Source organism: Microtus oregoni, unplaced genomic scaffold (genome assembly GCF_018167655.1).
Source record: "Microtus oregoni isolate MIOR12 unplaced genomic scaffold, Mior012 000105F_ref0000443, whole genome shotgun sequence".
Lineage (NCBI taxonomy): Eukaryota > Metazoa > Chordata > Mammalia > Rodentia > Cricetidae > Microtus > Microtus oregoni.
This window is the reverse complement of record NW_024544720.1, coordinates 2,088,651-2,116,398: the sequence shown is the minus strand read 5'-3', so window position 1 is coordinate 2,116,398 and position 27,748 is coordinate 2,088,651. Positions and strand designations below refer to the sequence as shown.

The 27,748-nt window shown below is 42.8% G+C and overlaps 2 protein-coding genes across 2 annotated transcripts; one reads left to right on the top strand and one right to left on the bottom strand.

Annotated features, from left to right (window-relative positions):
- Positions 1-278: 278 nt before the first annotated feature.
- Positions 279-9,152, top strand: LOC121443359 (putative serine protease 47). The gene is made up of 5 exons (XM_041645091.1): positions 279-352; positions 1,197-1,400; positions 4,711-4,988; positions 7,667-7,830; positions 8,835-9,152. Exons 1-5 carry the CDS (start codon positions 279-281, stop codon positions 9,150-9,152), a joined length of 1,038 nt encoding a protein of 345 aa, XP_041501025.1.
- A 155-nt stretch (positions 9,153-9,307) lies between these two features.
- On the bottom strand, positions 9,308-25,051 carry LOC121443358 (spermatogenesis-associated protein 31D3-like). The gene is given in 10 exon segments (XM_041645090.1): positions 9,308-9,571; positions 20,059-20,283; positions 20,285-20,748; positions 20,751-20,843; positions 20,846-21,799; positions 22,296-22,751; positions 22,754-23,016; positions 23,261-23,321; positions 23,931-23,973; positions 24,683-25,051. Coding segments are annotated over 10 exon segments (3,192 nt in total).
- Between the last annotated feature and the right edge of the window lie 2,697 nt (positions 25,052-27,748).

The window sequence follows — 27,748 nt, the reverse complement described above, 5'->3', positions numbered from 1 at the left end:
AAGCCTAATGGGGGCAGGGCTTGGAGTCCTATCTCAAGGCAAGGTCAAGAACGTCCCAGCAGGGGTCAGGACCTGGTCGGAGCTGGGGTCAGGCTCAGGTCAGGGCCAACTTCCCTATAGGTCCTGGAATCTGGGATGGGCACTAGGGTGGTGAGGATCGCCTGTGGGCCCAGTCCTCTACTCTTGCCCCTGATGTTTCTGCTGCCCCTGAGCCCCAAGGCTGGCTCTGTTCTGAAGTCTGGTGTCCCCAGCCCCTCAAAGTTTTCTGGGGTAGCACCATGGAGACCGGGGCCACAGCAAGGCTGGGAACCGTTGACCAGAGAGCATCAGGATTCTATGAGCGGAGCAGAAGGTTTGTTTGAAAGCCAGTGGGCGGGTGACGGGTGGAGGCCATAAAGGCCACGCAAGGCACCCGGAAGTAGTGAACCCCTTTTGCCAAGGGGGCTTAGGTTCTCTTCCGATACTGACTCTTTCCTCCCTAGAGCCTGGTGTGGTGCTGTGGGACCAAGGTGGTGTCCAGGGCTGACCCAGTGGTAGTGGCAGAAAGCATGGGATTACTAAGAATGAGGGCAAAGGGAACAAAGCTCCCTGAGATTTCGGATGCTGATTCCTGGGAGAAGATAATCTTGTAAAGATCTGGGCTCAGTAATCCCCTCCCAGATGAATCATAGAAACAAAATTATCATTATTGGCCTCACTTGGTCTCCGTTTAGAAATGTAAAGCAACTTGTTCCGGGTCACTCATCAGCACCACAAAGTCCTGCCAGCAATTCTCTCTCCCTTGGGTATTGGGCAGATTGAATTTGGGACAGTCACTGAGAAGTCATTACCTTGAATAATTAATATCAGTCACCTATGAGACTTCTAGTCTTGTGATCTAAAAAGTAAGCACAAAGCTGTGTTATTTGAGGAAACAAAGTCATAAAACCTCCCTTCTGTCCACTTGCCTGTGAGGCCCACTTAAGGATAGGCTTCTGTGGCCAGCCTTTTGTTTGCTTCATCCCATCTTTCCAGACTCCTGAGCTCTTGCTCCCACAGAACTGTCAGTGGAGTTTTTCATGTCCCAGGTGGTAGCCAGTGGAAGCAGAGACCAGGGTGGCCCCAAATCACTTACACAGGTTATTTGGTTTTTGCCATGATCTTCTAATCTGTGAAGTGGAGGAAGGTCTTCCTTAGGGAGTTATTCTGCCTCTCAGGAATTGTGTCTCTAACAAATTGCACGGGGGTGTCTCCACAGTTTGTGGGAAGCCGAAGATGGTTGGGAAAGTGTTTGGTGGCCGAGATACATTGGCTGGCCAGTGGCCGTGGCAGGCCAGCCTGCTGTACCGGGGCTTGCATCTCTGTGGAGCTGTCCTCATTGATTCCCACTGGCTTGTTTCCACAGCCCACTGCTTTCAAAAGTGAGTTTGCCTTGTCTGGAGCCCCCAGAGAGGGACTGGGTGGTGATAAAGATACAGGATGAGAGGAGGAAGTTAGAGATAGCTTGCCTTTCTCCTCTGGGCTTTTCTCTGGGGCAGTCTACTTCTACCTGCCGTCCTCTCTGCCTGGATTAGCCCCATATGACATCAAAACTTCCTTGATCTCTCCTGGTTCTCATTATATTTAATTCTCAGCTTCTGTAGGGATCCCTATACTCCCACCCTGTGCCTGCCAACTCACACAGATGTTTTCCAAGAGGATTGGCCATGCTTTGTTGTCTACCTGTAGACTTCATCTTATTTCATGGTCCCTTTCTCTCCTGTGAGTCAGATTCTAGGAAATGACCACATATGACCAACAGCCAGGTAATTTCTTACTTTAATAAAACTAAGCCCTGGGAAAAACTGTGGTCATGCCTATGCCATATTAGGATATATGGATGGAAAGTGCCGTAGCCCAAACCTGAACAACTGCTATGGACAGCCAGGAGCCTATCTCCTCTGGCTCTCTGGAGTCTGACAAGAGGGCCTAGCTTCTGATAAGACATGGAGGAACCCAGAGGGAATGGGTGCTATACAGTCCAGACCGGGGAACTGAAACAGCTTTTTGGCTTTGAGGCTCCAGCTTAATCCTGTTGGCACCTATTTTGTGCTGCATTCACCCAAGACCTTTTAGGGAACAGAATGTAGGAGATCCAAGGTCAAGGTTTCTTTTCTCTCAGAAGAAAAAAGCTTCAATCAGTATGATACACGTGAGACATGCCAAACAATATGAAGAGGGTAGCCCCAAGGAACATAAATCTACAAAGATGCTGCAATCTTAGAGGAATGAAAGGAACTACTGGGGCTACCAGAAGGAAGAATTGGGTATGTGGAGCTGGTGAGGATCCTCCTAGTGTGGAAGCTGTGGGAAAAAAAGCTGATACTTAAGCTGTTTAATCAGTCCTATCAGGAACAAGAAGGAAAGCTCCCTTTGACTCACAATTCATTTGTGAATGCTTTATATCAAGTGGAGAAGCAGTCCTTGTTAAAGGGGCAGGAAAATATGCTAGATTTCCATCACTGTGACCAAACAATCCAAAAAATGAAGAAAAAGAAAAAGATTATCTTGACTCATGGTTTCAGTCCAAAGTTAGTTGGCATGTTTCTTTGATTATATAATAACACAGTTCATCACAGCAAGAACATTTGCAGAGGAGGCCTGACCACCTCATGGTAGCTAGGAAACAAAAACAATGAAAAGAAGTGAGGGCCCTTCAAGGAAATTCTCCCAATGACATAGCTTCTTTTCACTAGGTCTCACCTCCTAAATGTTCCACGCTTTCTGGATAGCACCACAGGTTGATGACTATGCCTTTAGTTATTGGCTTACTCCTAAGCCAATAACATTTAAGATTTAAATCACAAAACTAGGATTCAGCCATAGTTTTTCTTAAGTAAAAATTTAAAAGGTTTGATTTGAAGATTCTATTAGGGACCCTTCCAGTGCTGAAATTCTTTGTTCCTCCAATTCTAAGATATAATGGGGAACACTTTGTCGTGAGGTTTGAGTAGAATATCCATCAGCCTGGAGAAAGAAGGCTCCTATCTTAGTTACTTTTCTATTGCCATGATGAGACATCATGACCAAGGCAACCTATAAAAGAAAATGTTTATTGGGACTCACAGTTTCAGAGGGTTTGAGTTCATGACCATTATGACAAGGAGTATGGCTGCAGGCAGGCATGGTGCTGGAGCAGTACCATGTAGCTGATAGCTTAAATATTAATCCACATGTACAAACTGGATAAATAGATATAACTGAGAATGGATTAGGACTTTTGAAACCTAAAAACTCACACACCCCCAAGTGACACAGGTCCTCTATCAAGGCCTCATCTCCTAATGTCTACCAACTAAGAACCCAACATTCAAGCATATGAGCCTATGGAGGTCATTCTCATTTAAAGTACCACATTCTACTCCCTGACCCCCTTAGGCTGTGGCCATATTATAATACAAAAATGCATTTAGCACAACTTCAGAAATTTCCAAGTCTTTCAGTCTCGACACCATTTCAAAGTACAAAGTCTCTTATGAGATTCAGAACAATCTATTAATTGTTACCCCTATAAGATAAAAAAGCAAATTACATTCTTCCAACATACAATGGTAGGTATCACAATATACATTACCATTCAAAAAGGAAGAAACAGAACTACAGTGAGGAAGTAATGGACCAATGCAAGATGGAAACCCAGCAGGCTAAACTCCAAATCATGGAGCTCTATGTCCAGTGTCAAAGGACTTACATGGTTCTATACTTCCAACTTTTCTGACTGCAACATAACTTTTCTTTCTGGGATTGGTTCAACTCCCTTTGACAGGTCTACAGTTGCAGTTCTAGCACCTCCCATATTCTGAGGTCTCCAGCACAACCCAGGCTTCACCTTCACACCTTCACACAATGGCCTCACTGGGCTTCCTTGCAGGGAAGCTTTTCTTAACAGACAAAGATTCCACAAACCTTTTACTCTGTATTCTCCATGACTCTAAAGTCAGAACTACATAGCTGATGCCACCAAATTCTGCTTGCTGTTTAGGATAAAACTTGACTCCCTCAAATTACATATGCATAAGCCTTGACTTGTTGCTCTTTAGGAACAAATAATTCCTCTGAGCTTTTCTTTTTACAAGTTGCAGGAATAGCTATGTGAGGTGTTCCTTGTCTCTTCAAACTTACATTTTGTATTTTTCCCTACTTGCTCTTTTTCAATAAAACCAACTTGACCAGGTCTGTGACAGCCCATTCCCTGGTATCAAATTCTGTCTTAGTTATATTTCTATTGCCATGATGAGATACTACAGAGCAGTTTAAAAATGTTTATTGAGACTCCCTATTTTAGGATCATCATGGCACGGAGCATAGCCGCAGGTAGGCAGACATGGCACTAAAGCAGTACCTGAGAGCTTTACATCTTATCTTCAGGCACACGGCAGAAAATGGGATGTAATTAGGAATTACTTGGGCTTTTAAAACCTCAAAGCCATCCCAGTGGCACACCTCCTCCAACAAGGGCACATCTTCTAGTAGTTCCCAAACAGTTCTACCAATTAGGTACCAAGCATTCAGATATATGAACCTATGGAGGTCATTCTCATTCCACCCACCACAACACTTGACTGTCAGAAAGGGAGAGACCATTCTGCATGGAATCAGGGCAGAGTGGCCAGTGATAAGTGAGGGTTCAGGAACACGGGGCTATCCTCCCACTCAGAGATGATGGTGATGATGGACTCCTTTATCTTTCAGCAAATCCCAGGCCCCAGGGGACTATCAGGTTCTGCTGGGGAATACTCAGCTATACCAGAAAACACAGCACACTCAGAAGATGTCTGTGAATCGTATCATCAAACACCCAGACTTTGAGAAGTTTCATTCCTTTGGGAGTGACATTGCCATGCTGCAGCTGCGACTGCCCGTGAACTTCACATCCTATGTTGTGCCTGCCTGCCTCCCACCTAAAGATGCACAGCTCCACAACCACACATCCTGTTGGATAACTGGATGGGGAATGCTTTCTGAAGACAGTAAGGGAAAGAGAAGTTGGAGAGGGAGAGAGGGCAGGGAAAGGAGGAAGGAAAAGGTCTCAGCTGGCAAGAGACCCAGGCTGGGACCTCACCTCCATAGCCTATGACATGAGAAATCCATTATAGAGTCTTCTAACCCTGAAAGTGTGAAGAGTCCATAGCCACAAACTTCCCTGTAGTCCAGGTTCGGAAGGTGGGGAACTGTTGACATTTGCCATTTAGAATCTAGGCTCTTTGAATATTAATTGTTTTTTCTTCTAAGATTTCAATCAATCATGGATCTGAAGTGATTTGATTAAACTCAAAAGTCATGTGTAGAGGCAGGCACATTCCATGTTAATCAAGTTTCCAGCCTTGTAACAAAATACCTGATGTAATCAGTTTTAAAAGGTAAGGTTGATTTTAGCTCACAGATTTAGCTCAGAGCTTCCAGACCATGATAATTTGCCCCCCCCCCGCCTTTTTTTTTTTTTTTTTTGGACTTGTGATGAAGCAGCACATTGTGGTGAGGAAATGTGTGGTGGAATAATGATGCATACCTTATGGTGGTCAGGAAGCAAATAAAGAGGAAGATCAGAGGCCAGTGTACTAGTATCTTCTCAACAGACACACATGTCCAGAGACCTAACTTCCTGCCACTAGGCTCTACCTCTTCCTAATAGGATATTCAGTTAATAGTGTCACAGGCTGAGGACAAGGCCTCAAACACACTGGCCTGAATACTTAGTATCCAAGTATAATACATGTAATTACCAAATATCTTGGGAGTGCTTGAGTAAAGCAGAAAGTCACATGTGATTTGAGACCATTGAGAATGCATGATTAAGTGAGAAATATTGCAGCTCCTAAGTGCTTAATCTCACTTAATCTCAACTGGCTTTATCAGCCTTGTCAGATGAACTACATAATGGAGAAATCGTTTTGGTTTTATTTGCTTGTTTGTTTGTTTCTGGTATTGAGGATTGGTCCCAGTGCCTTGCACATATTGGAAAAGGCTCTACCAGTGAGCCACCAAGATCCCCTAGCTTTTATTACTTTAGATTGAAAGTAGAGAAATGTATGCATTTATTAAAGGATTATGACTTAGAAATATGGAATAATGTAAATAAAAAAGAATATAGATTTTTACTTATTTGTAAGATCATAATTTGGCACATTTCTTCTCAAAATATGTATTTTAGGTGTTTTGGGAAGAACATGTCTTCCTGAGGAGCTTTGCTCCCCTCACCCATGCACACATTCTTGAAAGCAGGGCCCACATTTTGTTTTACAATACCAGTCTAATACCTGATGGATACTGCACAGTGCTGCTGTTACATAGCCTAGCATAATTAACTCCCATTTCTTGAGTGTAGTTTCTAAAATGGTCCTCCACTTTTATTCTTATTGCTTCTACGTGAGTCTCTATGTGGCCGTCAGCATTGCTTTATAACATAGCAATTTCATTTTCCTTTTCAGAACCCTCCACTCCTTCTCACTTGTGCTTTCAATCAAAATTTAAAAAATCCCTGTCAAGGTCTTACGTGATGATAGCACCCTGATCCATGTCTGCTTCATCACCTACTTCTTCCCTCATTAACCCCACCCCAGCTTCCTTAATTCTCCTTGAATAAGTTTGAGGTCATTTCCACCCCAGCACCTCTTTTTTCTCTGCAATTTTCTCTCCCCTTTAGTCTTGGTATGATTGGTTTAGATTTATTTTTACAGTCTCCCATCTGCATTTTACTTAATTATGTGTACTAAAGTAGATAATTTGTACTATTACCTCTCCTTGTGTTATTTCTTTGACACAAATGAGTAGATCAATTTAGTTTTTCTGGTTTTCCCAACTAAAAATGTTTTTTTGTATCACTTTAACTAGTGCAAGGCTATTGGTGACATAGTCAGTGGATAGGTGAGTGAGATGGAGTCAAGTAAGTAAGGGAGAAGAAGAAAAAAGGAAGGAAGGAAGGAAGGAAGGAAGGAAGGGAGGGAAGGAAAGAAAGGAAGGAAGGAAGGAAGGAAGGGAGGGAGGAAGGGAGGGAAGGAGGGACGGAAGAAGGAAGGAAGGAAGGAAGGAAGGAAAAAAGGAAGGAGGGAAGGAAGGAAGGAAGGAAGGAAGGAAGGAAGGAAGGAAGGGGGAAAGGAAGGAAGGAAGGAAGGAAGGAAGGAAGGAAGGGGGAAGGGAGGGAGGGGGAAGGGAGGGAGGGAGGGAGGGGGAAGGGAGGGAGGGAGGGAGGGAGGAAGATGGGTGCATAGGTGTTGTGGATAAGAAGTGTTAGCAGGTATGAGGCAGCAGGATAGATGGAAACACTAATAAAAGAATGGATGGATGGAAGGTTGTGTGTGGAAAACAGATAGATTGATAAAGGTAATGAAAAATAAGTGGGTTTATGGGTGAATGGGTGGATAAAGATATAGGATAAAGATTAGTGATAAAGGTTGCTTAACAACATTGGACACAATGTGTTAGTAGGACTTGCCTCCTTATATAGTAGATTTGTGATCTGCTGCTGTAAGAGAGATGAGGAAGGTAAGTAGGAGTTTCCAAGAAAAAGGAGAGAAGTTCATGAGAAGTAGGTAGAAGATGGAAACAGAATTTGACACTCAGATGTCCTATGGTGAGCGCCAGTCAAAGTAGCCTGTACTTCCCAGCTAAGTCACAGTGTCCATCACTGACTTCCTCCTTATTTTCACAGCAAAACTGTTACCACCCTTCTCACTGCAAGAGGGTGAAGTGGGCATCATTGAGAATGAGTTCTGTAATGCCTTATATGGGCGAAGACCAGGCCAAAACAAGGACTATGTGCATGAGGAAATGCTGTGTGCCGGAGGCCTCTCCACAGGAAAGTCCATCTGCCGGGTGAGCAGGGCAGTCATGTATCTTCCCCATGCCTATTCTATCTCAGTTCCTCCAAGATGGCTGTATTGTCCTCTAGTCTTTGTGGAGACCCCCACACTTCTTGTTTCATTACCTCTACTTGTTTTCCTTGGGTTCATGCCTCAATAGTCTCCTTGAGGATAGCTTTAGCAAATCCTAACATCAATTTTTGTTGCATATCTTATACTTTTTATTGAGGCATAACATATACACAAATATGTAATTTGTAAGTAACCCGTTTGGTAATGTTTTCAGTGCTGACTTAGTACGCTTCTGGTACCCATCTTGCCACGAAGTGCATTTTGTATGTTCATTGTTACATGCTGTCTTCTGTGATGTTTCAAGTTTCTCACTTTGCTGTTGGGTTGTCAGTTTCTTATGGGAACTCTCTATATGGTATAGAAGTAAACTCACTATTGGACATAGTGGATTTTCTGGGGAAACTGTCCCAGAGAAGGAAAATAGTTGGTCTGAAGTGAAGTGGCACAACCAGGGCCCAGATGTCTGGATTCTGATGCCTTCCCCATCTCTGCAGGCTTCCGACTCGTGAACTGACATAGTCCCCATTATAGACTGGATTTCCCATGGGATTTTCCTAAAGGGATTTCACAAATGAAGTTACTTTTGAAAGTGTTCTGATATGAGCTGTCTTTACCCAGCCAAGGGATGGGCATATTTTTTCAAGAGTTCCAATTCACAAGTTGAGAAAATAGACCTAACCAAGGTTACCAAAGGCAGAGGAGTTGACTGAATATATTGCATCAGCTCAAGGTTTACAGAGCCAGGACCTACACATAGGTTAGCAGAACTAGCTTTCTTACAAGTCCCTAAACTTTCCCTTCTAGACATGAGGCATGGTAAGCAAAAGGAAAAGTCCATAAGTTTTCAGCTTGTCCTCATTTGTCTGGGCTCTGTAGGATCCTAACATGCAGTTGGTATTTGTGGCCCTAAGCAGATCGCACACTAATTACTCTCTCTCTCCTCAGGGTGATTCTGGGGGTCCCCTCATCTGCTACCAAACCAGTTTATGGGTCCTGGTGGGACTGGCTAGTTGGGGCCTGGACTGCCGACATCCCATTTACCCCAGCGTCTTTACCAGGGTCACCTACTTCACTGACTGGATCAGCCAAGTCAAGGGACTTACTCCACTTCCAGAATCTGGATCTGTGTCTCCTCACACAGAACTACAACCTAGGCCTCTGAGAGCTGCTGGCTCCCCACAAACCTGCAACATCTTCATAGTTGCACAAATCTGGTTCCTATTGGTATTTATCCCTGAGGCTCAAGACCAGGCCCCAGCGTGAGCACCAGGCCTTTGGGCATTCTTTGCTCAGACTTCCCTAAGCTATGCCTCCATTCTTTAGTTTACCATCTGAATCTTTTCCATAGCATATCTGCCCATTCACTGCCACTACTAAAACAAGCCTATAAAAGCCAAGCAATAAAGCCTCATCCTCCCTCAACTCTGATTGCATACCTTTGTAGGGTTCCCATATCCCTCGGTGGCCAGACTTACCCTGGAGTTAGCCATCAGACCTTGAAAGGGAGGAGATGAAACGTCACAAGGAAATTCTCCTTGAGGAAACGGCAAGGAAATGGGGGTGTGCCTAATTGGGTAGGAAAATGGGGGCACGCCCACTACAGGGATACTGGAGAGTAAGGATGCATCCCCGAAAGAGAGTGACATTGCTATGGCCTTGACTCTGCTGAGGAATGTCAAATCCTTCAGGGGAAGTAGAATTTTATACCTGGCCTTCAAGTACAAGGGAGTAAGGGCCTTTCTGGAGGTGGGGCAGCAGCCCTCCTGGGATCTCAAGGAGGAAGAACAAATGCACAGAGAACCTGAAAGATTGAAGTGAATTTGTGGGTGTGGGGGGCTAGGATCAGGTCAAAGGGATAGAAATGTGATTTGTGGCTAGAAGTCTCAATGGATGTGGGGGACTAGAGCATTAGTCTAAAGCAGATAAAAACTGTTCTAGTAGCTGGATGAAAACTAAACATTAAGTCAACCATGCTCAAGTTTCTACTCTAGGTTAATACTGAGCATCATCCTCACCTACTCCCAGGGGCCCCATTCTTCCTATGAACCTGGTCCCTAATGTTTGAAGCCCAGACCGCACCTGCCTCTGTCCACACTTGATATAACCTTGTCAGTTTGGTTGACCCAGGACTTAGTAATCAAGGAAAAATTAAAACAACAGAAATGGTCTTCTGGGCCCATTCTTTGGGCAATTGTACCAGGCACAGAATACTTATATGGCCAGCAGGAGTTAAGAGGCCTCACAATGCTGCTCACTCCAGTCTTTAGAATACTCCATAAAGAGGAGAGCTCCTGCTTACCCCAGGTCTATAGGAACCAGAGAGCACTTACGAGGTTCCAATCATGGTGTTGTCTGATGGATTTGTGTTCCCTAGCAGCAGTGTCCCTGTTTTCAATCTTTTGCTGCCTGTGCAATAGGGCGTCCATCACAAAAGGATCTTGTGGAGACTCAAGAAAGTATACTACATACAGTCTCAGCCACAGGAGATGGTCTATAGAGTACTTGTCTATCACAAAAAGCCCGTTTGATCCCTAGTGCTGCATAAACAAGGTATCATGACAAACACCTGTTATCCCAGGAGTTAAGAGGTAGAATCAGGAGGATCAGATGTTCAAGACCATTCTCAGCTGTATAGTAAGTTCCAAATGAGCCTGAGATGCATAAAAGCACACCTTAACACCTCCCCCCAGCACACACACATGAGAGTATCTTCTTAGTTTATTCTTGCTGGAGACTTTTTTTTTTTTGGAAGATCCTACATCTGACCACAGCTCCACTTCTGAGGTACTGCTAAAACTGGTTGTACTTCTATATTCATATTAAACCTTGCTGCTTCAAGGTCTATGGAATTAAGAACTCAAACACTTCACTTAATAACAAGCTTGGTTATGGGGTCTTGCATCAAAGTTCGTTAGGACACTGAGATGTCAGTTAACAAGTTCTCCTTTTCATTGAGGGCTCTAAAGTCTGGGGAAGAGTTAGCCTGACAGTGGTGTGGTAAGGGAAGCTCAGGTGACTCAGTGTGGATTATGAGTTTCTTCACTGGCCCTACAGTTACCATGATGCCCCCCAGACGAGCCGGACTCAAGAAAAATGGGTGTCATTGGGCCTGGCATGGGCTTTTAAAACCTCAAAAACAAACCCCAATGACACACTTTTTTCAACAAAGCTGCATGTCCTAATCATTCTAATCCTTTCAGAGTTCCACTTCCTGATGACTAAGCGTTCTAAAATATGAGCCTATGGGAGCCCTTCTTACTCAAACCACCACAATGTCCTTACAGTCTCAACTACTGATCTCAACCTATAAGTAGCCCACTGAAGAACACAACCAAAACTCAGCTCTAACTGCACAGGGAAGGGTATCGGTAGTAAGTAGTGGAACAGGAATCAAATCCCAGAGACTTCTTGAGAGGGCTTGAACACATGTAGGCTTGTCATAGACTGTACATACATGACTGCTACCTAAGCCTCAGATTTCTAGTAAAGCCTTAGTCTGACCTGTACTAAGAACAAGCACCAGACATCCACTTAGAAAGATATTATGGACAGAGGCGCAGCGGCGGCGGCGCCAGACGCACAGAGGCGCGGCGGCGGCGCCAGACGCACAGAGGCACGGCGGCGGCGGCGGCGGCGCCAGACGCACAGAGGCGCTGCGGCGGCGGCGCCAGACGCGGCACAGTGGCGGCCGGACCCAAGCGGCTGGGACAGGCGTGCAATAAGGAGAGCAGATCGCCCTACTACAATTGAATCAAAGAGGTAGGCCTTTGGTTGGCCAGGTCACTGGCACAAGGGGAGCCTGGTCCTGTCCTGAAGATCCTTCGGAGGGGTGAGAGGGTTCTTGGCCTGCAGCAGGAACCACGAAAGAGAGTGAGGGCATTTTGTAAGCGGAGCCCTTGGCCAGCAGGGAAACCTGATCCGGTTTCTAAAGGATCCATTGGATAGGATCAATAGGAGGAGATGGGCAGGCGCCAAGGCAAGAACTCACCCAATAATCCGAAAAACAACATGAAAACATCAGAACCCAATGATCTTACAACAGAAGTATTTGAACAACCTAACACAGAAGAAGTGGAAAAAATCGACTTTATGAAGATAATAGAGTCCCTTAAACAACATGTAAAAAATGCCCTTATAGAAATGGATGAGAAGTATAACAAAAAGTTTGAAGAAATGAGTAAATACGTACATGATACCCTGGGAAACCAAGAAAAAACCATCAAACAGGTAATGGAAACAGTTCAAGAATTGAAAACTGAAATGAAGGCAAAGAAGAAAATACAAACTGAGGACCAGCTGGATATGGAAAATCTAGGCCAACGAGCAGAGTCTACAGAAACAAGCATAATCAATAGAATACAAGAGCTAGAAGAAAGACTCTCAGATGCTGAGGACACCATAGAGAAAATAAACGAACAGATCAAAGAAAACAGCAAAGCCAACAAATTCTCAACACAAAACATTCAGGAACTATGGGACACAATAAAAAAACCAAACCTAAGAATAATAGGAATAGAAGAAGGAGAAGAGTCACAGCTCAAAGGCCCAGAAAATATTTTCAACAAAATTATGGAAGAAAACTTTCCCAACTTAAAGAAAGATATTCATTTAAATATTCAAGAAGCATACAGAACACCAAACAGACTGGATCAAAGAAAAACATCTCCTCGCCATATAATAATCAAAACACAAAATATACAGAATAAAGAAAGAATATTAAGAGCTGCAAAAGAAAAAGGGCAAGTAACTTATAAAGGTAAACCGATCAGACTTACACCTGACTTCTCGATGGAAACTATGAAAGCCAGAAGGTCCTGGATAGAGGTTCTGCAGAAGCTAAGAGACCATGGATGCAAACCCAAACTACTATACCCAGCCAAGCTATCGTTCACTATCAACGGAGAAAACAAGACATTCCAGGATAAGAACAAATTTAAACAATACGTAGCCACAAATCCAGCCCTACAGAAAGTAATAGAAGGAAAATCGCAACCCAAGGAATCCAACACTGCCAACACTGCCTACAATAACCCAGGCATCTAATGACCCTTCACGAGCACATCTCAAAGAAAGGAGACACACAATCTCTACTACCAAAAGCAATAAGAATAACCGGAGTAAACAACCACTGGTCATTAATATCACTTAATATTAATGGGCTCAGTTCACCTATAAAAAGGCACAGGCTAAAAGATTGGATATGAAAACAGGATCCAACATTCTGCTGTTTGCAAGAAACACATCTCAACCACAAAGACAGGCACCTACTCAGAGTAAAGGGTTGGGAAAAGGTGTTTCAAGCAAATGGTCCTAAGAAAAAAGCAGGTGTGGCCATACTAATTTCTAACAAAACTGACTTCAAACTAAAATCAATCAGAAGAGACCGAGATGGTCACTTTATACTCATAACAGGAACAATTCATCAGGAGGACGTCTCAATCCTGAATATATACGCCCCCAATATAAAAGCACCTACTTATGTAAAAGAAATATTACTAGAACTCAAGGCAGACATCAAACCACACACACTAGTAGTAGGAGACTTCAACACACCTCTCTCTCCAAGGGACAGGTCAATCAGACAGAAACCTAATAGAGAATTAAGAGAATTATTGGAGGTAATGAAGCAAATGGACTTAACAGACATCTATAGAACATTCCACCCAAATAGGAAAGAATATACATTCTTCTCTGCAGCTCATGGAACCTTCTCAAAAATTGACCACATACTCGGGAACAAAGGAAACCTCCACAGATACAAAAAAATATCAGTGTCCACCTGTGTCTTATCAGATCATCACGGATTAAAGTTAGAAGGCAACAACCACGCTGCCCTCAAAAAACCGACAAACTCATGGAAACTGAACAGTCAACTACTGAACCACACCTGGGTCAAGGAAGAAATCAAGAAAGAAATTAAAGTCTTCCTTGAATTTAATGAAAATAAAGGGACAACATACTCAAACCTATGGGACACAATGAAAGCAGTGCTAAGAGGAAAGTTCATAGCACTAAGTGCCCACTTAAAGAAAATGGAGAATGCATACATTGGGGACTTAAAAACACACCTGAAAGCTCTAGAAAAAAAAGAAGCAGACGCGCCCAGGAGAAGTAGAAGACTGGAAATAATAAAACTGAGGGCTGAAATCAACAAAATAGAAACACAGAAAACAGTCCAAAGAATCAATGAAACAAAAAGCTGGTTCTTGGAGAAAATCAACAAGATCGACAAACCCCTATCCAAACTAATTAAAAGACAGAGAGAGAACACGCAAATAAATAAGATCAGAAATGAAAAGGGGGACATAACCACAGACACAGAGGAAATTCAGAGAATCATTAGATCTTACTACAAAAGCCTGTATGCCACAAAACTGGAAAATACAAAAGAAATGGACATTTTTTTAAATAAGTATCATATACCAAAGCTAAACCAAGACCAGGTGAATGATCTAAATAGACCGGTTTCTCGCGAAGAATTAGAAATGGTTATCAAAAATCTCCCTTCGAAAAAAAGCCCAGGACCAGATGGTTTCAATGCAGAATTCTACCAGAACTTCCAAGAAGAATTAATACCTATACTCCTTAAGGTATTTCACAATATAGAATCAGAAGAGTCATTGCCAAATTCCTTTTATGAAGCTACAGTTACCCTGATACCAAAACCACAAAAAGACCCAACCAAGAAAGAGAATTACAGACCGATCTCACTCATGAACATCGACGCAAAAATTCTCAATAAAATACTGGCACACTGAATCCAAGAACACATAAGAAAAATTATCCATTATGATCAAGTAGGCTTCATCCCTGAGATGCAGGGCTGGTTCAACATATGCAAATCTATCAATGTAATCCACCATATAAATAAACTGAAAGAAAAAAACCATATGATCATTTCACTAGATGCGGAAAAAGCATTCGACAAAATTCAACACCCCTTTATGATAAAGGTCTTGGAGAGAATAGGGATACAAGGGTCCTACCTAAATATAATAAAAGCTATTTACAGCAAGCCAACAGCTAACATTAAATTAAACGGAGAAAAACTCAAAGCCATCCCACTAAAATCAGGAACACGACAAGGATGTCCACTCTCGCCATACCTCTTCAATATAGTGCTTGAAATTCTAGCAATAGCAATAAGACAACATAAGGAGATCAAGGGGATTCGTATTGGAAAGGAAGAAGTTAAGCTTTTGTTATTTGCAGATGATATGATAGTGTACATAAGCGACCCCAAAAATTCTACCAAAGAACTCCTACAGCTGATAAACAGCTTTAGTAACGTGGCAGGATACAAGATCAACTCCAAAAAATCAGTTGCCTTCCTATACACCAAGGATAAGGAAGCAGAGAGGGAAATCAGAGAAGCATCACCTTTCACGATAGCCACAAATAGCATAAAATACCTTGGGGTAACCCTGACCAAGGAAGTGAAAGATCTACTTGACAAGAACTATAAGTCTTTGAAGAAAGAAATTGAAGAAGACACCAGAAAATGGAAAGACCTCCCTTGCTCTTGGATTGGGAGGACCAACATAGTAAAAATGGCAATTCTACCAAAAGCAATCTATAGATTCAATGCAATCCCCATCAAAATCCCATCAAAATTCTTCACAGATCTGGAGAAGACAATAATCAACTTTATATGGAAAAACAAAAAACCCAGGATAGCCAAAACAATCTTATACAATAAAGGATTGTCTGGAGGCATTACCATCCCTGACTTCAAACTCTATTACAGAGCTACAGTATTGAAAACAGCTTGGTATTGGCATAAAAACAGAGAAGTCGACCAATGGAATCGAATAGAAGACCCTGACATTAACCCACAAACCTATGAACACCTGATCTTCGATAAAGGAGCTAAAAGTATACAATGGAAAAAAGAGAGCATCTTCAACAAATGGTGCTGGCAAAACTGGATGTCAATCTGTAGAAGAATGAAAATAGATCCATATCTATCACCATGCACAAAACTCAAATCCAAATGGATTAAAGACCTCAATATCAGTCCGAACACACTGAACCTGATAGAAGAGAAAGTGGGAAGTACTCTACAGCACATGGGCACAGGAGACCACTTCCTATGTATAACCCCAGCAGCACAGACACTAAGGGCATCATTGAATAAATGGGACTTCCTGAGGCTGAGAAGCTTCTGTAAAGCAAAGGACACTGTCACTAAGACAAAAAGGCAACCCACTGACTGGGAGAAGATCTTCACCAACCCTGCAACTGACAAAGGTTTGATCTCCAAAATATATAAAGAACTCAAGAAACTAGACCGTAAAAGGCTAATCAACCCAATTATAAAATGGGGCACTGATCTGAACAGAGAATTCTCAACAGAAGAACTTCAAATGGCCAAAAGACACTTAAGGTCATGCTCAACTTCCTTAGCGATCAGGGAAATGCAAATCAAGACAACTTTAAGATACCACCTTACACCTGTCAGAATGGCTAAAATAAAAAACACCAATGATAGCCTTTGCTGGAGAGGTTGTGGAGAAAGGGGTACACTCACCCATTGCTGGTGGGAATGCAAACTTGTGCAACCACTCTGGAAAGCAGTGTTTCGGTTTCTCAGGAAATTCGGGATCAACCTACCCCTGGATCCAGCAATACCACTCTTGGGAATATACCCAAGAGAGGCCCTATCATACAACAAAAGTATATGCTCAACTATGTTCATGGCAGCATTGTTTGTAATAGCCAGAACCTGGAAACAACCTAGATGCCCTTCAACGGAAGAATGGATGAAGAAAGTATGGAATATATACATATTAGAGTATTACTCAGCAGTAAAAAACAAGGACTTCTTGAATTTTGCATACAAATGGATGGAAATAGAAAACACTATCCTGAGTGAGGTAAGCCAGACCCAAAAAGAGGAACATGGGATGTACTCACTCATATTTGGTTTCTAGCCATAAACAAAGGACATTGAGCCTATAATTCATGTTCCTAGAGAAGCTAAATAAGGTGAATCCAAAGACAAACACATAGGCATCCTCAGGAATATTAACCTTCATCAGGCGATGAAAGGAGACAGAGACAGAGACCCACACGGGAGCACCGGACAGAAATCTCAAGGTCCAAATCAGGAGCAGAAGGAGACGGAGCACGAGCAAGGAACTCAGGACCACGAGGGGTGCACCCACACACTAAGACAATGGGGATGTTCTATTGGGATCTCACCAAGGCCAGCTGGCCTAGGTCTGAAAAAGCATGGGATAAATCCGGACTAGCTGAACATAGCGGACAATGAGGAATACTGAGAATTCAAGAACAATTGCAGTGGGTTTTTGATCCTACTGCACGTACTGGCTTTGTGGGAGCCTAGGCAGTTTGAATGCTCACCTTACGAGACCTGGATAGAGGTGGGCAGTCCTTGGGCTTCCCACAGGTCAGGGAACCCTGATTGCTCTTCGAGCAGATGAGGGGGGGGGGGACTTGATCGGGGGAGGGGGAGGGAAATGGGAAGCGGTTGTGGGGACGAGGCAGAAATCCTTAATAAATAAATAAATTAAAAAAAAAGAAAAAAAAAGAAAGATATTATGGTATAAGATCAGGAAGCCTGAGGTTGGGCTTGTCAGACACAAGGGTTTCACCAGACGGGAGGACAGGAAAGATCTACAATTTGCCCTGAACTCCATGATGAGGCTATAGTTACTGTTCATACTACCAAAGAAAAGCTCAGTCTTGCTTTGGACTGCAGAGCAAGGCTTTGCATTCCAGTCTGGAACAGATGCTGCTGAGACTGTAGCCAAATGCAACTGAGTTTCCAACTTGGTAAAGTCAAAGTCAAATAGGTACAGCTGTGATACAGAGTAGAACAGGGTTATCCGCAGCAAGTGAGCACAGCACAAACGTAATCTCCAAAATAATGTTTCCACTAAACAAAGGAGGCATGGGGATTTTTTTATTTTCATTTTTCGAGACAGGATTTCTCCATAGCTTTGGAGCCTGACCTAGAACTAGCTCTTGTAGACCAGTTCGGCCTCAGACTCACAGAGATCCACCTGCCTCTGCCTCCTCAGGCTGGGAATAAAGGCATGCGCCACCACTGCCTGGTTAGCATGGGATTTTATTGTGGAGGGGCTATATGTACATGTGAACAGGTCAATTATTAAGCATGATGAGCTTCAGTCATATATATGACTATTGTGGACACATTTTGGGGACCATATTTATCTCAAAGTCTCAGAACACATACATGATCAAAGTGGTAAACAGAAATTCCTCTGGGTATGTTCAGTCTGTACCATAACATTTTAGCCAAAAATAAGATATTTTGAAGCTACATTAATATGAGTTTACTCCCAAGAATGCCTACCTGGCATAGTTACTTACAAATTCATCCTTGAGACATTTCACTGACTTTATGGGATCAGGATAAAGGACATATATTTCCTGAAGGACTGGAGTGCTTTACCTTTCTAGTTAGGGATTGAAACTCTTGAAGTTGAGGGCAAGATAGGCCTCAGGATCATGTGGGGGCAGTCTAACACTGTAACTTGAGGAGATATATACATAGGTAATTGTATCATGAATAAAATAAGTTGATATTTGCACTTTATGTAGCCTAAAAGATAGGTAATGTTCCTTTGAAACACAGTCAAAACAATTAAACAAACAGACCGGCTAGAAAAATAAGGAAAAGATAGACACTCTTTGTGATATTTTATACAATTTCAATGAATGTGATTTTCAGCTTTTGGTTATAACAAAAGAACTTTCAAAATAAGATTTAAGCTATATAAACAAGCTAAGTAGGACAGTAAGTTAAAAAGATTCATTACTGTTTCAGCTTTATTATTGGACTTTTTGTTGGCTCATAGGACAGGCGTTTTAAAAGCTGTTATATCCTGCCCCTTTAAGATGCTAATCATGCTAAAAAAAAAAAAAAAAAAAACGATCATATCCCAAGTCCCAAGCCTGGAAAAATAAGGCCACTTTCCCCTTTAACTGTCTCTTTCTGGGCCAGAGTTAAGAAGCCATGCTGTGTAAGGTTTCACAAGCTCTTCCCCTCAAAACTGCAAGAGATGTATGGGAGGAATTAGGGAGAGGGGTGGGGGTGAAAATGGTCAAAGTACACGAGATGAAATTGTAAAAATAAAAATGACAAAATCATCCTAAAAATCTCACAAGCATACTTATTCTTTATAGGTGACACAACCTAGTTCAGGAGACCTCTGCTCTCAAGGATATGGAAGTCAATGAAGGAGAAGGTGTGGCTGCCATATATTGGCAATAAGGCTAAGATAAGAGATGGGAATCAGAGCTCCTCCCCAAATCACCAGAGAATGAAAGTTCCATTAGGGACATATCTGACTCATTGTTCAAAAAGAACCTCAGAGAATCAAGTCCCATTTCAGTAGCCCAAAGAGGAAATAAGTGAGAGCAAAGCTGACTTGTCCTTTCTCCTGAGCACAAGTCCTATTGCCTGAAAGACAAGCCCCATGGGGAAAGCACAAACACCTTTTCACAACATTTATTGGGGCAATCAGTATTGTAAATAAAGGATGGAATACTGAGGAGTAGAGAATTTTTTTTTCTGATAGGAATTCAGGAAAAGCATTTTCTGCTTGTAAAATTGAAATGAGCTTCCTGACCCAGAGCTTACAACCAAAGAGAGCAACTGAAGGTACCTGACCCAAATGATACCTATAGATGAGATATCAGTGAGGCTCTGGCTACTGTGAGGCATGGATGGGTACTGGGTACTGCTTCTGACACAGTAGCTTCTTCTGTAAAGCCACATAGCCACACATTTCTGTAATTTATGGACCTGTCTGCTACTGTATCCGCCCTCCCCTTTTTTTGTCAGTGAAAGCATCACCTGCACCAAGCTCTCCTGTTTTGCAGGCCAAAATGTGCCTTCTTGGCAGATAGAGGGAAGTCCTTGTTCTGGCACTTGTCTAAGACATTTGAATGAATGCATCCATGGTTCCTGTTGCTGTTTCACACTAAGTAAGCCCTGTTGTGGACCAGTGAACCTGCTGCACCTGAGAAGCATTCATGGTCCACTGGAAGGGCTCTAATCAGGCATAAGTTAAAATCTGTAAGCGAATTCATCTGAGGCAGGGAGCTTGTCACGTGGGAGCCCTAGAGCTTGGATGGGCAGCCTGCTTTCTGATTTAAATTTCCCTTCCCTGGATACCTGACTATTACAGTCAGATGTCTGGCTTTCCTGGGGACCTGTTATTTCTTTCAGGGCCCTTCCAGCTACCAGAGTATTTTGTGCTTTTGTTGTGTTCCCATCTGCCCCTTGAGTACTCTTGCCCTGGTTGGTGTTCAAGATGTTGGTAGGTTGTGGTTGAAGAACACTGAGCTGCCCTCCCTTGACTATGTTACTAATCTTGTCCGATACAAATATGCTTTTGCCATTCATTCACCTTTGCTCCTTGAAGCCCCAAGACTGTTTTTCCTGAATCCAGGTGCTTCCCCAATGGTGCAGGGGCAGCCTCGGTGGATATTCTGGGCACATCTGGGCTGTGTTTACTGCTCTCTGACTCTTTCATGATAGTGTTGTCTAAGACCATAGATGCCTGGGGCAGAACAGGCTTTGTCATTGTATATGTGCTTTTGGCATGTCTGTCCTTGTTATCAGAACGTGACTGTCTCTGAGCCTCATGTTCTTCATTATCCACATGTGAGGTAAAAGGGAGAGGACAGTGCCCTGTTCTGGACACTGTGCCTGCTCTCTGACCCTTATTGGTTTCATTGAGATGACTGACCAAAGGCTTTTGCAGTGCAGTTTCAAATTTTCCCTGACATTGGCTCACCCGTGAGGTCCATGAAGGTTTACCTGACAGACTGCCTGGGTGGTGTTGTAGGACTGTCTAACAGACTGCAGGCCATTATCTGGAGTGCCCTTGCTGTTGCTCCATAGTTTTTGAACAGTCTCTAGGCTATGTCCCTTTGCCTTTAACAGTTTCTCCCTGACTGTCTTGCTGGGAAGCTTTGAGGTTTGTTCAATACAATGATGTGTGGGTCTTTACTGCCCTGTTGCTTAAAGAAAGAGATCCATGAAAGCCCATAGTTGCTTGTAGATGAAGATGCCTCTGAAAGTTCTGCTCGACGATTCATCCATGACAGAGAGTTACGAATCCTCTGGGGTAGGCCCCAGCGTTGTAGAATGAGCCTCTTTCGAAGGTGGTGCTCAAGTTTCTTCCGGAGCTCACTGGTGAGGGGGAAATTTCCAAGAGAGATGGGCCTGGGAGCACGGGTCTTAGAAGACCGCTTAACTAATGAGTGATTGGGAGGTGGGGGACAAAATTCTTCCTGGGATTTTTTGACCACAGTGGGTAAGCCCCACACTCTTTCCTGCACCTTTTTCAAGATGTTGTATTCTAGGCAGTGGATTGAAGATGCCTCAAGAGGTTGTGCTTTATCCTGGGGTCTGTGAAAGTACACTCCACAGATTCTAAGCTGGAATAGCAGAGAAGGTGACAGCACTGGAATTGGGTGTTGAAGCTGGGTCTGGGTCTTGGCAAGAGGGACAGGTTGGGACTGAGATGTGGACAGAGTTTGGGGCAAGTTCTGTGGTTGACTCTCAGGAAAGGACAATGGTGTGTGGTTAGTAAGCACTGCAGAATCTGAGAATCTGTTGAAGCATCCAGAGGTCAAGGAACTGTCAGCCCACACAGGAGCAACAGAGTTCATGGACTCACTGTGTAGAGAAGGGATGTTCCAGAAAAACTGTGTATGTTTAGGCTCTAACTGATCTTCAGAGGTCTTGAGATGGGGGGACTGCTGGTGCATATGAAGTCTCCCTGATTTACCTTTGCAGCTCCCCAAAGCATAGGAAACTGCCAAGTTCTGCTGATCAGATTCTTGGATCTTCTCCCAAGTTTTAAATGAATCAGGCATCTTTTGATCTTGTCTCTCAAGTAGTACCATGGAATCTGAAAGACCCCAGCTTAGCTGCTGTAATGCCATTTTGCAAAGCCTTCACACAAACAAATATAAGTTCAAGGTAAAGTAAGTACTCCTAGGCGGTCAAACAGGATATCTGTGGTCAGACACCAGGCCTAGGAGGGGAACGAACAGTTCTGGGAAAAACTACATGTACCCTAGATAGGGCCAAGTCTGCTATTATTATCAGACCTTCATGTCTCTAGGGAACTTGTCCCCTAAATGAACCCATCGCCTCATTCAAACTGACCAATGAGATCCCTGTAACCATGCATTGCTTCTGTATGCCTGCTTTTGTCACCCTTTTCCTATAAAAAGACCTTCTCCCAGCCTGCAGGCACGCAAGTCCTCCAAAAGGACTTTGCCGCCCACAGGTACCTGTGCCAACCAATAAACCTCTTGCTAATTGCAGCCAGTGGTCTCGACTGTTCCTTGGGTTAGGGGTCTCCTCCTGAGGGAAGGACCACTCTGAGGGTCTTTCAGAATCAAGGTTGGAAAAGGAAAGATTTCCAGGTAATTTAAGGCTGGTTGTGTTGTTTTCCCATAAGTAAGATTCAGAAGAATGGAGGTCAAGAAACTCCTGGTTAACCAAATGTTCTGGCTCCAACTGGAAAGAGCTGTCAGTATCAGTCTGCTGCTGAATAGATTCTGACATTGCATGCCTTGAACTGCAAATACCCTTGTTTGTTGGAATAGTAAACAGCTCCCTAGGGCTGCCCACCAGAGATAGAACAGTTGTTGGTTGGAGAAGCAGTTCTGTTTCCTGGGTGGCATGTTGTCGTGGAAGAGGGAAAGCGGCACATGGATGGAGAGAATCATGGTCTAGAGAGAATTTAGTACTCACAGGAGGAATAGATTCTGATGGTACGGAGTCACCCAGTGATGAGGCAGAAAGTGTGTCTTCTAAGTGGGCACTCTGTTGAGGTGAAATGATGAAGAATGTAGAGATAGTTCATGTGGAGGGTCTGAAATTGGATTTCCTGAAGGATTTTCTGGGAGGGGAAGGGACAGAGTCAACAAGGTCTTGGACTCAGAAACTGAGGTGGAATCCATACTGGATGCAGAGGCAGCACCATCTTCAAGGGTGATCTGAAAAAGCAGGTGACCAATCTTAACAGTTGTTCCATTACACACATCACAGGAAGAATCTGGATATAGTAGGTGTCGGAAGTGGGAGTGATCATGCAGCTCACCGAGGGGGCTGCAGGAGATAGAAATTTCAATTCTGTTGTAAAGACCAATATTGAAACATGGCCTACTGGCCTAGCTGTGGTGGAGATACCCAAAGCCTGTATATCTATTCATTTTTATGCCACCTACACCTTCCAGAGCTACTATAGCCTCTTTGCACACTCTTTTGTATATTTTCCCATTGACTATTCCTCCCATGACAAGAACAAGCTGTGCAAATTCCCCATGATGTCCAGGAAAGGGGGAAGAATCACCTTTGCACAACAGACAGCAGCTTCCTCCATTCCTGTGTTTGTCTCTGGGTAGTTCTACAACCTGGGTAAGTAGAGGTATTAGTTGAAGGAAAGTAATGTAGAAACATGATGGTCACACATGAGTCCCTTTAAGGAAAATACTTAAGCTAGTAAAGTCTAAAAGTACCAAGAACAAGTACACAAGATCAGATTGTCATTAAGAAGGTTCATGTGTATGTGGTTTCACGTAAAAAGTACCTTCATGTACTTTGTCCCATGTGATGATGCTCAGAACCACCATGTAGAGCACACAAGTCTTAATTTCCTCACAGGTATCTAAGCACCCAGGTGTCAAGCATACCAATGATATCAGGAGGCAAGAGCTTGTGCCCCCAAAAGCCAACCAAACAACCCCTCCAAAAAAAACATGCATTGTCCTCCCTGGACACGATCAGTGCTCATTGATATAGCACCCATTGTCCAAATGGCACCTGGAGCTTCTTGCCCACAGTAGAGCAGAGAATCAACTCCAGCATATCTCCCATGTTGTCTTTCTGTGAGTCTCTCCTTTGAAAATTATTTCCTGAGAGACTGTCTGGGAACTTTCCGTCTTCAGATCATAGACCTAGTACCTTATAGAAATGACAGAATGGGAAACTGGGAAGAAGATGCCCAACAGATAGGAACCTACCTTTAAATGATCTCCTGCTTCCTTTCTTAGCTGTGCTCTGCCACTATGGACATAGAAAAATGAACAAGGCATTGTAATTTTTTCCTGTTGTTTCTTTTCTGAAGAAACCCAGACTTCATAAACCAAGAATATTATGATACGTATTCAATGAATGAAATTTAGTCCTCCCCTGAGTTAACTTTCAGAGGTGACCAGACATTTTGTCTTCCCTTATTTGGGAAATTAAAGAAAAATTTTGTCTGTAAGAGCCACATTTGTGATTATCAGTCAAAAATTTGAGGCCAGCAGCAACATCTGTGCTCTCTTTGAGATTCCTTTGTCCTGTGGGACAAAGCTCAGGTTTCAGGTTCTGTTCAAGGGCTCCACTCAGCCAGCACTGCTTTCCTGACCAGCCCAACTTGGAGGGTAGCTGGGTGAATGTACGTGCAGGATGAGAATGGAGCCTGGGACTGAGCACTGGGAGAAGCTATTCTCCTTCAGAGTATCCACCTTCTAGAACTAATCCTTTGAGATCAAGAATCAGTATTTTATACCTTTTTGGTCTAGAACTCTTACCCATACCCAGAGTAGTAGACTGAAGATCTTGATGAAAACTTTAGTCCTGTTTTCCTCTTCTGGCAAGACTAATGCCCTAGGAAATCAGTGTTCTTTACTCCCTACAGTATCCCATCTCAGGCAGGGCTCTGGCAGATAGCCAAACTCATATAGTAACTCATTTGGCATTGTAGCAATGCTTATGGGGTTCACCATACATCCTCACCTTTTTTGATGTCCTGATTTTTCCAAGGCGGTGGTAAGAATGGTTTCAATATCAAATACCATAGGTATAGAAGAATAAACCCCACTCCACTCAGAAAGATATAATTGGGGTCAGTATCCAAAAAAGCTGATTCAAAGTCTAGCCATATTTTTTTTTCATTTTTTCGAGACAGTATCTCATTACTCCCTTGGTCTTGAACCCCTTCCTTTCTTACTTGATATCTTGTGATATTGGACAATCTCCAAAGCAGGCAGAGTTGGTCACAGAAGCAGGTAACCTTGCCTTGAAGAAAACTATGCCTCTTTGTACCATCGGACAAATTTTCATGTACCACATACTTACATCTAGGCCTAGGATACATGTATACCTGTAATTCACAAACTACCCTTGGGCACATGATGTCAAGTCCAGATTACTAATGCATAGGGAAAGGCTAGAGAGGCTGACAGGGAAGGGTGGCACCCCTGTAACCTCCATGAGAAGTTCCTTCAACATAATGACTTCCTAACCTTGAAGTATTCCACGAATATCCATCCTCCACTTACCTTTCAAGTGCTGTGCCAACATACCCAGCTATCTTGGCAGTTTTTGAGGACAATTTCTTATCCTATTTCTGTCTTTCCAATGCTGTTCCTTTTGTTATTGAAGTAATAATGGATTTTGATAGGAATAGATTATCTTTCTTTTCTTTCTTAAGGCAATCCAAAAAGGATTATTTAGATGCCCCCAAACATTTCATTTTTCAGGTTAATCTTGCTAGAAACAAACAATAACATTTAGAAAGGGATTAGTTTATTGTTATTAAAATGAGACTGTCACTAACATCCTATCCTGTCTATCACTCAAGTGATGTAAGCCTGATCATTGGCAATGCTCACCTTATCTGCGCTTCTCTATCTTACCTGTCATTCCAGAGAAGTTCTCAAGGTATTTATGTTGCTATGTATTTAAGTATTTTCCTAACTAATAGTGAACCTTGTAACTTGATCAGTAATATACAAGTAAAACAAAGGGCTTCTAATCATGAAACACGGACACTCATTTTCTAGGTAGGTACAAGGCAAGCTGCTTTGTATTAGCCCATTTTGTGATCAATGAGGACTCATGTGAAGAAAGTAGCAAGAGCAGGATCCACATATCTGAGTAAGAGGGTGTCACCTAGAAGCATATTCCTCTCCAGAACTAGCTTCACCAAATTCATGGTACAATACTTCTTTTTCATTTTATACTCAGTTCCTCTGTGATATACCCCTCAGTAATCACTTCCTGGAGATCAAGACAGTTATCATTGTGTGAATATCACAAAAGGTATAGAGGCCACTGGAAAGTGATTTTGCAGGGATTAAATGAGTTGGGAATTTAAAGACAAGGAACAGGGTAGTAAAGTCAAAGAATCAAGAAGAAACAGCAGACGTATTTTGGCTAACCCAGGCCTACTAGACATGACCTGGATTATGGATGAGGGTAAGGTATCTGATGAGATCTTGAGCTTGACAAATCCTGAGGATTGGGGTTCCTGCTTAACTGACTAACAAAGAAATGCCGAATCACCTAGAATTTTCAGGAACCTATTATTTGGGAAGTCAAGCTATCCTTTTCAGTACCAAGCAATAATAAAAGTTGATAGCCTATAGGCAGCACTTGTATAGCTCTCTAGAGTTATTTGATGATATTAAATTGGCTATTTTCTGTTTTGAAGTTAAAAAATTAGTATTTTCTTTTTCTTTTTTTTTTTTTTTTTTTTTTTTTTTTTTTGATTTTTCGAGACAGGGTTTCTCCGTAGCTTTTGGTTCCTGTCCTGGAACTAGCTCTTGTAGACCAGGCTGGCCTCGAACTCACAGAGATCCGCCTGCTTCTGCCTCCCGAGTGCTGGGATTAAAGGCGTGCGCCACCACCGCCCGGCAAAATTAGTATTTTCTAAGCTCAGAAATTTTATTAATTTGAAACAGAGTGCAATAAAATACAGAATCAATTTGAACACTGACTCCACAATTAGATGCTCTGATCAAATCACTTAATGTCTTTGAATTTATTTTTTCTAAAAAATTAAGATATGAACAACAACCCCTGAATATTTTTGACAGAATCTAATCCTAAATTTACATATAAGTTTCCAATGTATTACCAGGAAAAAGTGAGGTCTTAATACTCTTCTCTTCTCTTCTCTTCTCTTCTCTCTCTCTCTCTCTCTCTCTCTCTCTCTCCCTCTCTTTCTTACATTTTTTAAAAAAGAAAACAAACTATCTTTTTTCATTTTACATACCAATCCCAGTTCCCACTCCCTTCCCTCCTCCTGTTCCCTCCACCTTTCTCCCACCCCACTCCCATCCACTCCTCAGAGAGGTAAGGCACATAGCTTTGAGAAAGGACCAAGGCCCTCCCTACTATATCTAGGATGAGCAAGGTATCCATCCAAAGAGAATGGGTTCCAAAAATGCCAGTACAAGCAGTAGGGATAAATCCTGGTGCCACTGCCAGTGTCCCCACAGTCTTCCCCAGACATACAACTGTCACCCACTTCCTGGAAATTTCTCCAGTGCCAGTTTTCTTGCTAACCCCATAATGGCTCCCTCAATCAAAATATGTCTTCCTTGCTCTCATCTCTGTCCTTCCTCTATCTTGACTATTCCTTTACACATTAGAGTATTACTCAGTGGTAAAAAAAAAAAAAATATGACATCTTGAAATTTGCATGGAACTAGAAAAAAAATCCTGATTGTGCTGTGGGACAATGGTCTTGTACTTTGTAAAGATTTATCATTTGTATTTTAATAAGACGCTGATTGGCCAATAGCCAGGAATCCACAAGGATGACCGCAGCTTAAGACCATAAGCAATGAAGGAGAGGGTACCTGAACTGACCTTGCCCTGTAGTCAGATTGATGAATATCTTAGATGTCACCATAGAACCTTCATCAGCACTGATGGAGCCAGAGGCATAGACCCCCAGCAGAGCACTGGCTGAGCTCCCAAAGTCCAGTTGAAGAGTGGGAGGAATGAGAATATGAGCAAAGAGGTCAAGATCATGATGGGGACATGCACTAAAATAGTTTACCTG

What these genes read in the sequence shown, in the direction of transcription:
- LOC121443359 (XM_041645091.1), top strand. Translation starts at nt 279, where the DNA reads ATGGAGACCGGGGCCACAGCAAGGCTGGGAACCGTTGACCAGAGAGCA. An exon ending in ACAGCCCACTGCTTTCAAAA is followed by an intron (nt 1,401 to 4,710) that starts GTGAGTTTGCCT and finishes TTTATCTTTCAG; the next exon opens with CAAATCCCAGGCCCCAGGGG. An exon ending in CAGGAAAGTCCATCTGCCGG is followed by an intron (nt 7,831 to 8,834) that starts GTGAGCAGGGCA and finishes CTCTCTCCTCAG; the next exon opens with GGTGATTCTGGGGGTCCCCT.